Genomic DNA, 15,885 nt, shown 5'->3' with positions numbered 1-15,885 from the left:
CCGACCCTACCGTGAATCGAACCCGGGACCCCTGTGACAAAAGGCCAGCACGCTAACTATTTAGCCACGGAGCCGATCCCTGGCCAGAAAGATCACCGGATTCCTTGCCAATTGAACACGTATAGGACATGATTAAGCGGGAATTTGCGAGTTCTCCAGAGCCTGCAAGGACCATTGCCGAATTGTATCAAAAGTTGCATGATGCTTGAGACAATCTGTCGCAGGATGTTATTCGACACCTTTATAATCGTTTGAATGCGCGAAAATACGCTTGCATTTCCGCCATTGCATTTATCCTATTGTTTGCGCACCATTTACTGTGATATATATTCATACTTTGGTCTGTATTTGTATTCATTTACTCCTGCGATGACGAACTAAATGTAACATCGCTTGTGAATAAAATGACCTTGTGCTTGAAGATGTTGCAAGTTTCTTTCCGGCAGTGTAACAGGGACTTTAAGATCAATCTTCGTCTCCGTTTACTTCCGTGTTATGTATTTCCTGTCTTACTTTATGATGCCGAGACTTGGGCCCTAATAGAGAACACCAAGATACTTCGATCTTTTAAGATGTGGTGCAACCGATGCCTGTTCAGAATATCCTGGCTTGACAGAGTACGTAACACTGAAGTACTCCAACACCTGAACAAAGAGTTAGAGGTCATGCACAACATCAAAAAGAAGAAACTGGAGTACTTTGGCCATAGAATTCAAAATTATAAATATAGACTCCTTCAGCTTATCTGACAAGGTAAAACTGAAGGAAAGAGAAGTAGGGAAGAAGGAATCTACGAGAATTGTATGGGCTCAGTAGCCCCTCTCTTTCCCGAGTTGCCGGGCTGAGTGGCTCAGACGGTTAAGGCGCTGGCCTTCTGACCCCAACTTGGCAGGTTCGATCCTGGCTCAGTCCGGTGGTATTTGAAGGTGCTCAAATACGTCAGCCTCGTGTCGGTAGATTTACTGGCACGTAAAAGAACTCCTGCGGGACTAAATTCCGGCACCTCGGCGTCTCCGAAAACCGTAAAAGAGTAGTTAGTGGGACGTAAAACAAATAACATTAAATTATTATTATTCTTTCCCGAGTTGCTGAAAACAAGAACCAGATCATCCTGACAGCCGACATTCAATGAGGATACGGTACAAGAAGCAGTGTAAAATTAAGAAAATAAATCCCACGTCCTTCTTCCTGAACTTAAGGGGGGACACCTAGCTTAACACGGGGAAAATAGGCCATTATTCATTCGATTGTTATATATGCTACAAAAGTTGTTGACAAATGCTGCACATATCCCAGTATTGGCATGCTTCAGAGCAATCAGAAGCAACTTCAATAATGTCAGAATTCTAATTATAACATTTTAAAATAAAATGTTCAAAATTTCCCGCCTTTTTTACAATATATCACGGTTTCCTTCATAACTCTCTTACTGTTTCACGGATAATTATGATTTTTCAGAGTTTCCTCCCATAGTGTTGTACTATAGTCTGTACCTCATTCAGATCAATAGGATTCAAATTAATTTTATCTAACATATTTATTTTCAAAAATATTAACATTTTCTGGTGCTCGGAATAAAAACCCGACAAAAATCCAAATCACATTCTATGTTAATGATTGAGGTTCAGTTTGTAGCTGGAGGTTTGATACACACTTTTAAAAAGGAAAAGTACGAAAATTCTTATAAACTTGGAATTTATAAGGGAAACAGTGATATATTGTTAAAAAGGCGGGAAATTTTGAACATTTTATTTTTAAATATTGAAATTATTAAAATTCTGACATTATTGAAGTTGCTTCTGGTTGCCATGAAGCATGCTAACACTGGGATATGTGCAGCAATTGTCAACAACAATTATAGCATATTTAACAATCGAATGAATATTAACCTGTTTTTTCTTTGTTAAGCTGGGTCTTCCCCCTTAATGCTCCCCTTTCATAAATATAAGATATAACGTATTTCAGGAATGCTGCATTAGCCACCCAATAATTAAAGGTGTTCTACAGAAATCACGTCAGCATGTAGTGACAGCAATGATGACACTTCGCACTTGGACGCACTTCTAGTGTAATTGTAATTTAATTCCCGGCCCTCGTGCCCCCTACCCAGCACCGGTCACGCTGTAATTAACGCCTCGTGTCCAGACGCACTCTCACGCACTCGCTTTTGCTCTTTGAATATTACTGTGTTCATAGAGGCATTACGAAAAGCATTCCTCGGGGAACATGTTTCGGTCATTACGTGGACGTGACTTGCTCTCCTGCAGCGCGCTGCACGTGCGCCGCTGTACTCACTGATTTTAAACAAATTATCTCAGGGGCAATTTTAATGGGAGTTATCGTGCTTGGTACAACGACGACTGACAGCCAGTAGTACCTAATTAGAAAATTTCATCGACACTTTCTGCTTTAAAATATAACTTTATGTGGTAAGGCAATGTATCGGTGAAATTTGGTGAAAATTGTGAAAAAAATCCACTTTGAGTAGTTTACGTTCTCATAATGTTTATACCTTGTACTTTATTTTTGAGCTTTGTTTTATTTAAATATAAGCCATTTAAAGCCCTTAGTGGCCATTTAAATGACCCGGTGCAAGTGGGCGTTGCCGCCCATCGACACTATTCTCATGAATATCTTTCGTTTTTCGAAGATTTTGAATTGAGCATGCGGGTTGAATGTAAGAAATTTTGTTGCTGTGGGTCTTTATGTTGGCTATTCTGATGGACTATTGATATATCGAGTGGAATTGGCGCTTATTTCAAGGATGGAGCTTGTCCATGTGTTGGATGTAAACAAAGAGTTCTGATCTCACGTTTTGTGTTTATCATTCGTGTTTTAGGCCTACTCTGCTTTTCTGTAATTTCTTAAATGTTACATTTGTAACAAGTGTATTATAAATGATCTATAAACAATAACAGTATCTAATTAGTGTAAGCAGCTTAATTTTTGAGGTTGGGATTTGTGAGGTTGTGTTATTATCAGTGTACATAATGGGCAGAAGAATTAATACTTGTCGTCGCCGGAAGAAACGACCTAGTAAAGTGTTGGATAAAGTGAAACAATGACATTTCTAACAGGAATAAGAATGTAAGTACTATTTTACAAGATCAAGTAGGGGAAGTTAAAATCCCCACACCAAATATTGTGCCCGGGGAATGCATAATGTAATTTGGGCTAAGTATCGGAAGGAAGTGTTTATGTCAAATAAAGAACTGGAGACTGCTGTAACATCAGCAATTGCTGAATTCAACATGGGTTGTGAAGCAAGTGAGAAACTAAAAGCTAGTGTTAGGGGTGTTAAAGTTAGCAGCTCAGGGCAGAAAATTAGTGTAATGAGGGACAAGCGTAGAATTGACCACAGTGGAGTGTCTGGGCGACAAGGGTTCAAAACAACCCGAAGGAAACTAAAACTCTTTAAACTGCTAATGACGCCAGGAAGAAGGCAGCAGAGGGTCCAACATATGGTGCTGGGGAGTTTTAAGTCAACTGGATTCAGGTACTGGACTATTGTTCATCTCTAAAATTTCAATCTCTTTTTTCTCAGAATTTATTTTCCAGCACATTTCAAGATTCAAAATGCTCCTCATGCCACAGTTTTCAATCAATCTACTTGAAACTTTTAGAATAGTTTCAGATACAACATAATAACAAACTGATGTGCAAATTTTAAAATACATGTAATAGTTCAGTGGCAATCTAGTTTTTTCTCATCATGATAATCATAAAATATATTTAAAAAGTTAAGCCTATGTGAAATAATTTGTTCCTTTCAGTGTAATTAAAATTTGTCAAAACCCACACATCACTTCTTTTATATTGGTCTTTTAAAACCAAGATTAAATTTTAAGCCAGATATGTTGAGCCATTTGGCATGAGGAGCATTTTATAAATACATCGAAAATTGTTAAAAATATTGATAAATTTATGAATATCTCAAAAACTGTTATTGACAGAAACTTGAAACTTTGTATGTTGTATCATGCTGATACTGATATTAAATGATCAAAATTCTAAGGTTATAGGATGAAAACTGTAGATTTTAGGATTTTCACAGATGCATTGCCTTCTGAAAATAAAATAGTTGAAAGAAAACTACTTTCTTCTCCTTCCTGTACCATATCCTCATTGGATGTCGGCCATCATCAGGGCGATCTGGTTCTTGTTCTCAGCAACCCGAAAGAGAGTGCGGGGTTCTTAGCGCATACCATTCTCGCAGATTCTTTCTTTCCCTACTTGTCCTTCCTTCAATTTTACCTTCATTTATAATTTCGAATAATGTGATCAAAATACTCAAGTTTCCCTTTTTTGATGTTGTGCATGACCACTGTCTCTCTGTTCAGGCGTTGGAGTACTTCGTGTTACGTATTCTGTCAACCCATGATATTATGAGCAGGTGTCGGTAGCACCACATCTCAAAAGATCGAATTGTTTGGTGGTGTTCTTTGTTAGGGTCCAAGCCTCGGCACCATAAAATAATACAGACAGTACGAACACCGTAGTAAATGGAGACGGAGATTTATCTTAAGTCCCTGTTACAGTGAAGTTCGCTCATTCTCTTCAATGCAGTCGTTGCCTGTTCAATCCGGGATCTAATTTCTACAGAATTGTTCCACCTGTGATCAAGTACGCTGCCGAGATACTTAAAGCGTTAGACTTGCTCCATTTATGTGCCAGCTACTGTCAAATTAACAGGTTGACCATTACTTTGGTCTTTTTCTTGTTCAAACGCAGATCTGATGCAGCACTGTACTCAACCACACAGTTCAGTAATGGCTGCAGCTCTCCAGCAGTTGTTGCAAGCATAACAGTACCATGTGCATATCCAGGTTATTTATTATGATCCCTTTAAAAACGGTACTCTCCCATTGTCCTTCTAGTGCTTCAGAAAATACCCTTTCAGAGTAAATATTGAGTGGAGTGTAGATAGAACACAGCCTTGGCTCACACCTTGCTTTATTTCAAAAACACAAGTATTTGTGCTGTCAACTTTAACTCATCATCATCATCATCACTGGTGGTCTGCCTATCGGCAAGTCTTCGCATGAATTCTCCACGCTGTTCTGTCTTCAGTCATTCTCTTTGTCTTCCAATAGCTTCTATTCACCTTTACACTGTCCACTAACTTATACATCTCCCTTCCTCTCTTCAGTTTTCCTTGTATCTTCCCTTCCAATGCTTCGGTTATTAAACATTTTCGTCGCAATCAGTGGCCTAACCAATTTTTCTTCCGTCTTTGAATGCATTCCAATATCGTTCTCCTTCCTTCACCCACTCTTTTTAATACTTCCTCATTCCTTACTTTTTCCTGCCAGCTGATTTTCTCCATCCTCCGCCAGATCCACATTTCAAATGTTTCTAGTCTTCTTTGTTCCTCTTTTCTCAACGTCCAAGTCCCAGCCCCATAAAACGCCACACTCCACATAAAGCACTTCACTCACCTCTTGTTAAGTGTCCTGTGTTTCATAAATGCTTCCTTGGCCATTGCAATTCTACGATAAAACAAGCATATATATGCACAGACATATCTATGCATCTTTTTACAAAAACCTGCAACACCAGCAATTACTCTCTGGTGCCAAATCCTTTACGGAAACCAAACTGAGTGCTACCTCTGTAGGATTCACATTTAGAATATATTCTTGCATGTATTAGTTTTAGGAATATTTTGAGAACATTGTTCACTAGGCTTATGATTCTGTAATCTCCATGGCATTTAGCCATTGTTTTCTTTGGAATACGGATGAACGATCATTTCAACCAGTCATTGGGTGCATATCAGATTGAATAACTCAATCAAGATATCTAGTGGTTGGTCTTCTGGAAGAATTTTTAATATTTCTACACATATACTATCCGGTCCAGGTACTTTTATGTTTTTTTGTATTTCTTGATGGCATATTCTACTTCCTGGCGTGTTATTGATGGTCCTTCATCTGTATCATAAACAGAAGGTCATGGTCCCCTATTATCATGGAAAAGATCAGACACATAGACTTTCCAGTTAAAAGTGCCATGCCTAGATTCAAATTCTTCTATGTCCTTACACTGATTACCCAGCCATTCACCTTTTTACCTTCTAATCAGAAATTAAATTATTATGCTATTTTTGATTAACAGTCAATTAGACGATAACGAAATGCTCACTGCATAAATGTGCACCAACGCTCACGTCTTGCATAAGAAATGTCCACAGTCATTAAATGGTCATTATCACGAATGTTTGCAAGTATTAAATGATCATTATGGTAAATGGCTGCAGATTTTAAACATACGGTGGCATGAAATTCCCAGATAAATGTATTAAATGTAAACTAATAATTCAGCAACGTATTATTTTATTGATTTTATTTTTATTTATTTACATCGGTACAGCCAACAGTGGACTACGGTTAAAGAAGCTACTTGCCTCTCTTCCTTAGGCTTACACGTTTTTGTTTACATTTTAACCACAGGTTTTACCACCCCACTCTTTTTTTTTTAGCCGTACTTCCACCGAGATGTTCCGTGGTTTAGCAACTTCTTTCTCTGGATCATCCCTCAACTCCGCAACGTTTTCCCTACACATGGTCCTCTCCAGTATGTCCTCTGGTATAATATCATTGACCCGCATATCTCTGTGCACCCCGTTCAGCCGGCAAGGATGACATATCTATTTTTCCTATATTATTCTGCGAACCGAATGCTCTCTCCTCAGTTGGTGGCTATCCGTGACTGGGAGAGAAGCGTTCATTCATTTATTCATGCATGCATGACAATTTAATTCAATCATGGAATTATTCATTCAGGCATTTATATACACATATGTATACTGTCTGTGAAAATGGAGGAGAACTCTGTACAGACTTATGACAAATAAATAAATAAATAAATAAATAAATAAATAAATAAATAAATAAATAAATAAATCCTATTTTTCCTATAAAGTGAGCAATTTGTGCGCCGGGTTCATTCTCTTTAGGTGACCATAAAAGTTTCTTCCTAATGGTGATGATCTTTTGGACTCTCGCATACAGTTCCTTGTTTGCCTTGTTAATACTTGAAGCACATGTTCTTTGGAGTGAAACCCTTAGTCTTGCTCTTGAAAATCTGATAAAAATTACTCGTGTTATTCTTCTTAAAATGTTTCTCTATGTGATCCAATTGGTCTTTCTTGTATTTGCGTTTCCCATTCTTTACGATTTTGGCTGTACGCTTTCTCTGCTCACTAAATACCTCAAAATATTTATGGCTATATCACCATTTCTTCCGTGCTCTTGGTCTTTCCTGCAGTGCCTTTTCGCACTCGTTGTTCCATCAGAAATGCTTGACATATTTTCTAGTGAGATAGTGATCAGAATCCATGTTGGCTCTTCTCTGAAACTTAACATTCATTATTTCCTTGGGGCTGGAAGTTGCCACTTGGTTAATTTGAATTTCTCTTAATTTAGGGTTTGGGAGATTGCCATGTAATCATTTTCTTGGTTTCCTTCTTAAACAACGTGGACAATAACATTAGGTTGAATGAATTACACAAGTGAATGTTTGTATAATCGCAATCAACATAGGAAAAGTTATTTTTGTACTGGAAGGAAAATATGGAACATGTGATATTAAGCCCTTATCCTCGCTTCGTTAGGTGTGGTTGATGTAGAACTACTTTGTGCTTTCAACATTTCTACCACGAGCAGTAGCGTACCTAGCATCGGCCGATGGTGGAGGGGATATACCAGGTGGCTCTCGAACGCCATACTTTCTACTTATAAATGCCCCTCATGTACAAATGATGAATGGGATGTCGATCAACTGATTTTCACAGGGGAACTACTGCCAGCGGGCAGGTTACGTCAGAATATGAAGAGATAAGAAACGGAGTGTCACTCGCAGCATGTTACATAGCGCTACCGGTATAAAGCATCCCTTGCATTAGTAAACATCGTTTTCGACCACATAGTTCTAGGCTGGTGTATGGTACAGCCGCACTATATTTGCTTCCTGCATATCGGCAATGGCTAGTGTGATCGGCAGCGGTGAATACACAGACATTATTTTAATCTCGACAACCTGGTCGGAGTGCAACAGAAGCTCAAAACGGACGTACGCCTTCTACACACATATTTCGCCGAACAGTATTAGTTTTTGTTCCATACAATCAACTCCTTTATCGAGTTGAATGTCTACACGTGTATAAATTAATAAGTTATTAGATTTCATTTACTGCATCTTTGGCGTGTCTACAAACAGTAGCGGCGGCTAGGGGTGGGGTGAGGAGGGACAGTCGCTCCCACCCCCACTTTGTAGAGTAAATATTACATTATATTCCACTTTAGCCAGCTGGAACTAGGAATTATTTAAAAAAATCTATTTGTACAAGCCTTGTTGTCTTACATGCTACACCTTCCCTTTATTGTATATCGCTACGGCAAGTAGTGGAGACTTTGCATGTGCTGTGAGGAAGGGTAGAAGGGGTACATTTTTTTGCCGAGGTCGTGGCCACTGAGTTATAATTCACCCGCCTGCCATGCGCATTCGTCAGTGTGGCAGTCTCTTTATTGTCAGTTAGTTTCTTAGTGTGTATTCAAATACCAAATGATTTTTAATTGCTTAATCATGCCGTACATCTATGTAATTGTACCGGGCGAGCTGGCCGTGGGGTTACGGGCGCGCAGCTGTGAGCTTGTACTTGGGAGACAGTGGTTTCGAATCCCTCTGTCGACAGCCCTGACGATGGTTTTCTGTGGTTTCCCATTTTAATACCAGGCAAATGCTGAGGCTGTACCTTAATTCAGGCCACGGCTGCTTCCTTCCCATAAGTTCTATCTGTGTCGGTGCGACGTACAGTCAATTGTAAAAAAAGATATATTTAATTGTAATTTCAACGCGAGAGAACACCAGCTTTACTTTCTTCTTCTTCTTTCTTAATCTGTTTACCCTCCAGGGTTGGCTTTTCCCTCGGACTCAGCGAGGGATCCCACCCCTACCACCTCAAGGGCAGTGTCCTGGAGCTTCAGACCCTCGGTCGGGGGATACAACTGGGAGGATGACCAGTGCCTATCCCAGGCGGCCTCACCTGCTATGCTGAACAGGGGCCTTGGTGAGGGATGGGAAGATTGGAAGGGATAGACAAGGAAGAGGGAAGGAAGCGGCCGTGGCCTTAAGTTAGGTACCAACCCGGCATTTGCTGGAGGAGAAGTGGGAAACCACGGAAAACCACCTCCAAGATGGCTGATGTGGGAATCGAACCCACCTATACTCAGTTAACCTCCCGAGGCTGATTTGACCCCGTTCCAACCCTCGTACCACTTTTCAAATGTCGTGGCAGAGCCAGAAATCGAACTCGGCCCTCCGGGGGTGGAAGCTAATCACACTGACCACTACACCACAGAGGCGGACACCAGCTTTACTTTCACCGGACTAAATTATTTCGTTTGTATTATGTTATTTTATATATAAATGTAATTAATCAGCCCCATGGATTATTCGTACTAATAATTGTTGTTTTTTGAGATCCTGATTCACCGAGCTCGATAGTTGCAGTCGCTTAAGTGCGGCCAGTATCCAGTAATCGGGAGATAGTGGGTTCGAGCCACACTGTCGGCAGCCCTGAAGATGGTTTTCCGTGGTTTCCCATTTTTACACCAGGCAAATGCCGGGGCTGTACCTTAATTCAGGCCACGGCCGCTCCCTTCCACTTCCTAGGTCTTTCCTATCCCCTCGTCGCAATAAGACATATCTGTTTCGGTGCGACGTAAAACAAATAGCAAGAAAAAAAGAGATTTTGATTCAATGCTGTATAATAAACTTTTCACCAGGTCTCACAAACATATTACTGGCCATTTACTTAATAAATAACATAACACAAAGAAATAATTTAGGAACGTTGGTATTAGCTCCCGATGAAATACGATTACAACTTTATATTTTATTTTTACAATTGGCTTTACGTCGCACCGACATAGATAGGATTTATGGCCACGATGAGACAGGAAAGGGCTACGCGTGGAAAGGAAGCGACCGTGGCCTTAAATAAGGTACAGCCCGAGCACTTGCCTGGTGTGAAAATGGGAAACCACGGAAAATCATCTTCAGGGCAGCTGGCAGTGGGATTCGAAATTACTATCTCCCGAGTGCAACCTCAGAGCTGCGAGCCCGTAATCCCACGGCCACCTCGCCCGGTATAATTAAATAGAAGTATGGCATCATTTTGCAATTAAAAATCATTTTTATTTGAATACTCAGACACTAAAGAGACTGCCACACTGATGAATGCGCACGGCAAGTGGATGAATTATAACTCAGGTGCCACGACCTCGGCAAAAAACATGTACCCCTACTACCCTTCCTCACAGCACATGAAAGGTCTCCACTAAATGCCGTAGTGCTATTACAAATTGGTTAGCCGCGACGAACAGCATTTTGTGAGTATTTCCGTGAATAATTATGTTAATAATTAAAGAAAATAAACGAAGGAGTTAGCAGATAAGATAACAAGGTTTGTACAAACAGGTTTTTTAAAATAATTCCTAGTTCCAGCTGGCTAAAGTGGAATAAAAATGTAATGATTACTCCACAAAGTTGGGGGGGGGGACTGTCCCACCTCGCTCCACCCCCTAATCGCCGCTACTGTTTGTAGACACGACAAAGATGCAGAAAATTAAATCTAATAACTTATTAATTTATACACGTCTAGACATTCCACTCGATAAAAGAGTTACTTGTATGAAACAAAAACTAACACTGTTCGGTGAAGTACGCGTTTTAAGGCATACGACTGCTTGAAGCTTCTGTTGCATTCCGACCAAATAGTCCAGATTAAAATAATGTCTGTGTATTCGTCGCTGCTGATCACTCTAGCCATTGCTGATATGTAGACAGCAAATATAGTGCGGCTGTACCATACACCAGCCTAGAAGTATGCGGTCGAAAACGATGTTTACTAATATAAGGGGTGCATTTGACCGGTAGCGCTGAGTAACATGCTGCGAGCGACACTCCGGTTTTTACCTCTTCATATTCTGACATAACCTGCCGGCTGGCAGTAATTCACCTGTGAAAATCAGTTGGTAGACATCCCATTCATCACTTATGCAGGGAGAGGGGGGCATTTATAAGTTGAAAGTCCGGCGTTTCTGAGCCACCAAAAAATTATAGAATGAAATGAAGGTGCTTGTGTGGTATGCGAATGTATTGTTTTTCTTTATATGGACACATTAAAATACAGATCGAGAACAATAGAATCAAGGACAAAAGTTTTACAGCGAATGGTATGCTCAGATTAACATAAAATCCAACTTTCGAGGCTTCTTAGAAAATAGATTCGACATGTCTGTTGGTTCTACAATTATGTCTCTGAATATTTTAGTTTATTGTTTATTATTAGATTCTGTTTATTTTGTTTTTGTAAAAATTATATGGAAGGACAGTTCTAACCCCCTCCCTCCCCCTCCCAGGAACACTCCCTTGGGTACGCCACTGACCACAAGAATCATTGTTGCAGAAGATATAAGGAGTAATTTTCTTTCGTCTGTAACGTCACTTGTTATACTCGTTAAGCTTTATATTCATTATAACAATGTTGTTCTATTGCCTTTATTGACCCACAATCAATACAGGAATTGAATTATTTCTCTTTATGGCGCTACATCATTTTCCGAAGTGCTACGTAATTAGTAACGGAATAGTAAAGGAGGTCAGTGGCGCGGTTCTTCAACGAGTGAACCCAGCATGCGCCGCAATCCTGCGCCAATTCAAACTGCGAACTTTAACGCTTTCTGTAGGTCGCATAAGTTAATTTCCGAAATACATTTTTCGGCCGTTTTGTTGTTCCTGGATCATTCAACGTGTGTCCAAAATGTACGAAAGATTCGTGATTCCCCGGTACGCGCCCTCCCCTTGTATGTCCACTTCTTCCGATTGAGCAGAATGGGATTCATATCGCACATTTGAGTCAAAGATCATTCCGTTCTTGGATGCTGATATCTGTTCGCCTAATGCTCAATATGGACACTACCTCGTAGACCATTCTGCCTCGTTCTTTGAGACGCCGGCCATTATGTGTCGAATCTTGTGGTGTCGACTATTCCTTAAAATATCTCCGAATGGACAAGCACCCATCTGGAAGATACTGATCTCGCGAAGGTCTCAGCAGACCTTTAGAACTCATTGGCTTTATTGACGTGCCATATTTGATGGGAGTTCTTACTGCTCCCTCTTTTTGCCTTCCTCTTCTCTAAATATCTGCATGAATATGAAGTCAGTCCTTTTCTTGCTAGTGTCATCTTCGAACCCTTAGCCTCTTGAACTTGAACAGTCATAAACAAGTTGCGTGCGTAGTTTCTGGCATGTGAAAGTACGTGCTTGTGGCAGCGTGTAGTATGAATTTAAGGGAATTTAAGTGTTAGGGGGGATGTTGGTCCGTGTTTCACTGAGTAATTATAAAATAATCATATTTGGACGAAAAACGTGATGAAACTTAAAGGGGAGATAATACCAAATTCCCCCCTCACTGGACAAAATTCTTTCTTTTGTGTTATGGTATTTATTAAGTGAATATCTGGATCTTGAACCATGATTACCACAAGTAACGGAGGTTGCCGGCGAGGACAGGCTGATGGCCCTGATGTACGCTGTTCTGTGAGTATAAAGGGCTGCCTAGCCGAGACAGTTAAGGCGTACTTGGATCTTCCGAATGATATTTGCCTCTGGTCAAGACTTGGGGTAAGTATCACCTTGTGAGATGTGTGAAAAGCTCATGTAGCTCATGGTAAAAAACATTTGCTTCAAATCTGTTAATTTTTTTTTAAATCTGTATACATTACAAGAAATATTTTATGGTTCGGAAATGAATTAAAGGTTCATTTTTATGCTGTTCTGCAGAGTAGGTGTTCTTCTCCTTGCTTGTACAAACACTTAAGATTTTCCTTGTTTACAGATGATAATGAATGTTCAAAAATATTTTGTAATAAATGATTATATTATTTCTGTTCAGTTACGTCTCTCCTCTCTACTTTCTTGAGAGTAGCTTTATTACTTGTATTTTCTTTTCCACGTGCCGCTCCGCTGATGAACTGTATTAGTCGGACAATATGAAAATAAATTTACCTCCTCAGACATGAAGAATTCATGAAATATCATTATACAGAGTGTTCGAAAAGAACATGAACCGGGTATATGAGCGTTAGAGCGGTGGCCGTACTGATAAATAATTTGGAAAGAAAAATTCTATATCTCGTGCCGGTTTCATTTTGTCAGCTGCTGAATTTAGCAAGACAGGCCACTTCGCAAGCGAATTCAAACGGTATTTGTGAGGTGGTGTTGGACAAATCTGAACGTGGCTTAAGACTGGTTTGAAAGCACCAGTCGAAGGAAAAACCTTCAACCGGGGAGGAACTGAAACACGAACCTCCGAGCTAACAGGATCGCGCCATAGCAAGTGCGCTACTGTAACACCGGCTGAGTCCCTAGGTGTTTTTGTGTTTGACGCTGATTTCTCAGCATGGCTCTCAAGTCACTTGCAAATTTAACAACATTGCCTCGGAAAGCCCATTTGAATTCGCTCGCGAAGTGACCTGATGGGCTAACTTCAGAAGCTAATAATGTAACAACAGCGCGAGGTATCAAATTAATGTTTTCAGAGTATTTATTAGTAAGACCAATTCTCTAACGCACGTATACCTGGTTCACGTTCTTTTCGACCACCCTGTATACCAGTTAATGCATGCAGGAGGATGAATTTTAGATCCATCCGCAGGGAGGAATAACCTTCACAGTGCACCCTGTTTTCCGCCATGGACTAGAATATGTTTGTTTTTTTTGTTTTTGTTTTTACTTTCATAGATCTACCTGTTTTATCTTCGGTTTTGACTTTTGACATGTGAAAGTAGCGGAGGTATGAAAGCGCCAGTTATAACGTTCCTTATGCAGTCTATAGTGAACGGTAACAAATATTTCTACATATTTCATATATAACGAGTAACTTTAAAAATGATCCGAAAATTTAAAATTATTTTTCGAGTCGAAATCAAAAACAAAGAAAAAATAAAAATTCGGATATTTTCAAAACCCTCCTCTCTTTATTTCCAGGAACGAGTACAGTCCTGTCTTTCGGTGCTGGGACGGGATCTTGTGGTTGGATCATTGGAAGAAAAGCATCTTGTACGTGGCCTTCTCAATTGCTCTCTTCATTCGCCCTCACCGCCTTTGGTTGTCCTCCGTAGCAGGTAAGGAACTTGGAAGACCTAAGCAAAGAAAGATTCCTGTGTGCAAAATGTATATTCAAATTCCCAGTACTGATACAATTTCATACCTGTTCCGAAGAAATCTGGACCAATGGACGTAATACCAAAAGGTGTAGAATCTCTTCACTTTGTTTGATTGTTGGTATTTTTATTGTTTAGTTCTCGTTTACTTCCTTATTTTCTTCGCAGCAGCACTATTTTCTAACCATGTGAGTAAGATTTGACTACCAGACTTGCCAGATAAGATTTAGTTTCTTGGATTCTTCTAGATATACCAGTTGATAATTATGATATTATTCCTCTTAAAGTAAAGATTGGCGGGCTGAGTGGCTCAGGCAGTTGAGGCGCGGGCCTTCTGACACCAACTTCGCAGGTTCAATCCTGGATCAGTGCGGTGGTATTTGAAGGTGTTCAAATACGTCAGCCTTGTGTCGGTAGATTTGCTGCCACGTAAAAGAACTCCTGCGGGACTAAATTCCAGCACCTCGCTGTCTCCGAAGACCGTAAAATAGTAGTTGATAGAACGTAAAGCCAATATTATTACTATTATTATTATTATTATTATTATTATTATTATTATTATTATTATTATTGTTCCGAGGTATCTGTGGAACAGCAGAGGTGAAAGAAGGTGCGGGGGTGAACGGGCCTCAAAATACGAAATTAACGTTAAGATAAAATTTAACAAGGTTATATTTTCTTTTCAAAATCAAGAAATAACAAGCATGGCAGGTACAGAGTAGCAAGGCAACAAAGTACAATTACAGTATTTACAGGATTTGGGCTTCGAGCCCCGAACTCACAATTCTTGAGCAATTAGCCCAGTTTTACCCCAAAACAAGTTTCAACCGAGGGGCAGAAAACCCCATTCATGCCCAGGAGCACTTGCTCCAAATTACACAGTAAAGCCTCCTTGAGGCGCGCAGAAAACAAAATTTTCAAGAAAGAGCAACTCGCTCTCAAAATTTAAGCCTATCAAAGGCCACACCAAATTCCACCTTCAAGCTGTCCTCTAAGGACATAAACACAGGGGTAAAATACCCAACCTACTGAGGCCTATTAAGTGAGAAAAGGTTAATTACATGGCCTCTAAAATACCAATTTGAGAGGAGGCGATCTGCACTCCTAATACATTTTGTTTAAAACCTAATCTGGCTCTAGGCCGCTAATGCAAGGGCTAATCCCATACTAAAGAGGTGACTTAAGGAAGAAAGGTTGTGAAAATAAGTTCACCTCAATGCAATATGAGTGGGAGCTCGAGAGGGTTAAGCACTCTCTATCCCAATATGTAGTTAGAACAGAAAGAATTGACACCGAGTGTCTTTACATTATTAAAGGAAAGTTACATGGAAAAGGCTTCGGACCTGCCCCGAGAGTTAAACTGCTGAGCTAGCAAGAAAAGAAGTTACTAAAAGGCCATTACCTTGTGGATGAACTGCTGCCCGAAGAAAGAGGCGCTTCCCGCCCCCTGCTACGTACTTTACACACTGAAAGATGTTACTGAAGTGGCGCGGAGACCCGAAAATTAGCAGTTTATATACTCTCGCGGAAAGTTCGAGGCGTTTCAGGAATGAGAACACCCTCCCACAAAAACTTTATTGGCTAGGGTTAAGCAAGATATTCAAGTTGGAGAAGATACACCTGATTGGTCATAAATTAATTAAAGAAATTC

The 15,885-nt window shown here is 40.1% G+C and overlaps 1 protein-coding gene across 1 annotated transcript in view; it reads left to right on the top strand.

The window, feature by feature from the left end:
• The window catches only part of LOC136879330 (transmembrane protein 72), a 510,648-nt gene that overhangs the window by 459,687 nt on the left and 35,076 nt on the right, over positions 1–15,885 (top strand). The window contains exon 3 of the mRNA XM_068228982.1: positions 14,059–14,195. Coding sequence (XP_068085083.1) covers positions 14,059–14,195 — 137 coding nt within the window. The remainder of the gene's footprint in view (positions 1–14,058; positions 14,196–15,885) is intronic.

Source organism: Anabrus simplex, chromosome 8, assembly GCF_040414725.1.
Source record: "Anabrus simplex isolate iqAnaSimp1 chromosome 8, ASM4041472v1, whole genome shotgun sequence".
NCBI classification, from domain to species: Eukaryota; Metazoa; Arthropoda; class Insecta; order Orthoptera; family Tettigoniidae; genus Anabrus; species Anabrus simplex.
Note: the sequence above shows the minus strand (reverse complement) of the source record. Positions and strands in the feature narration are given on the sequence as shown.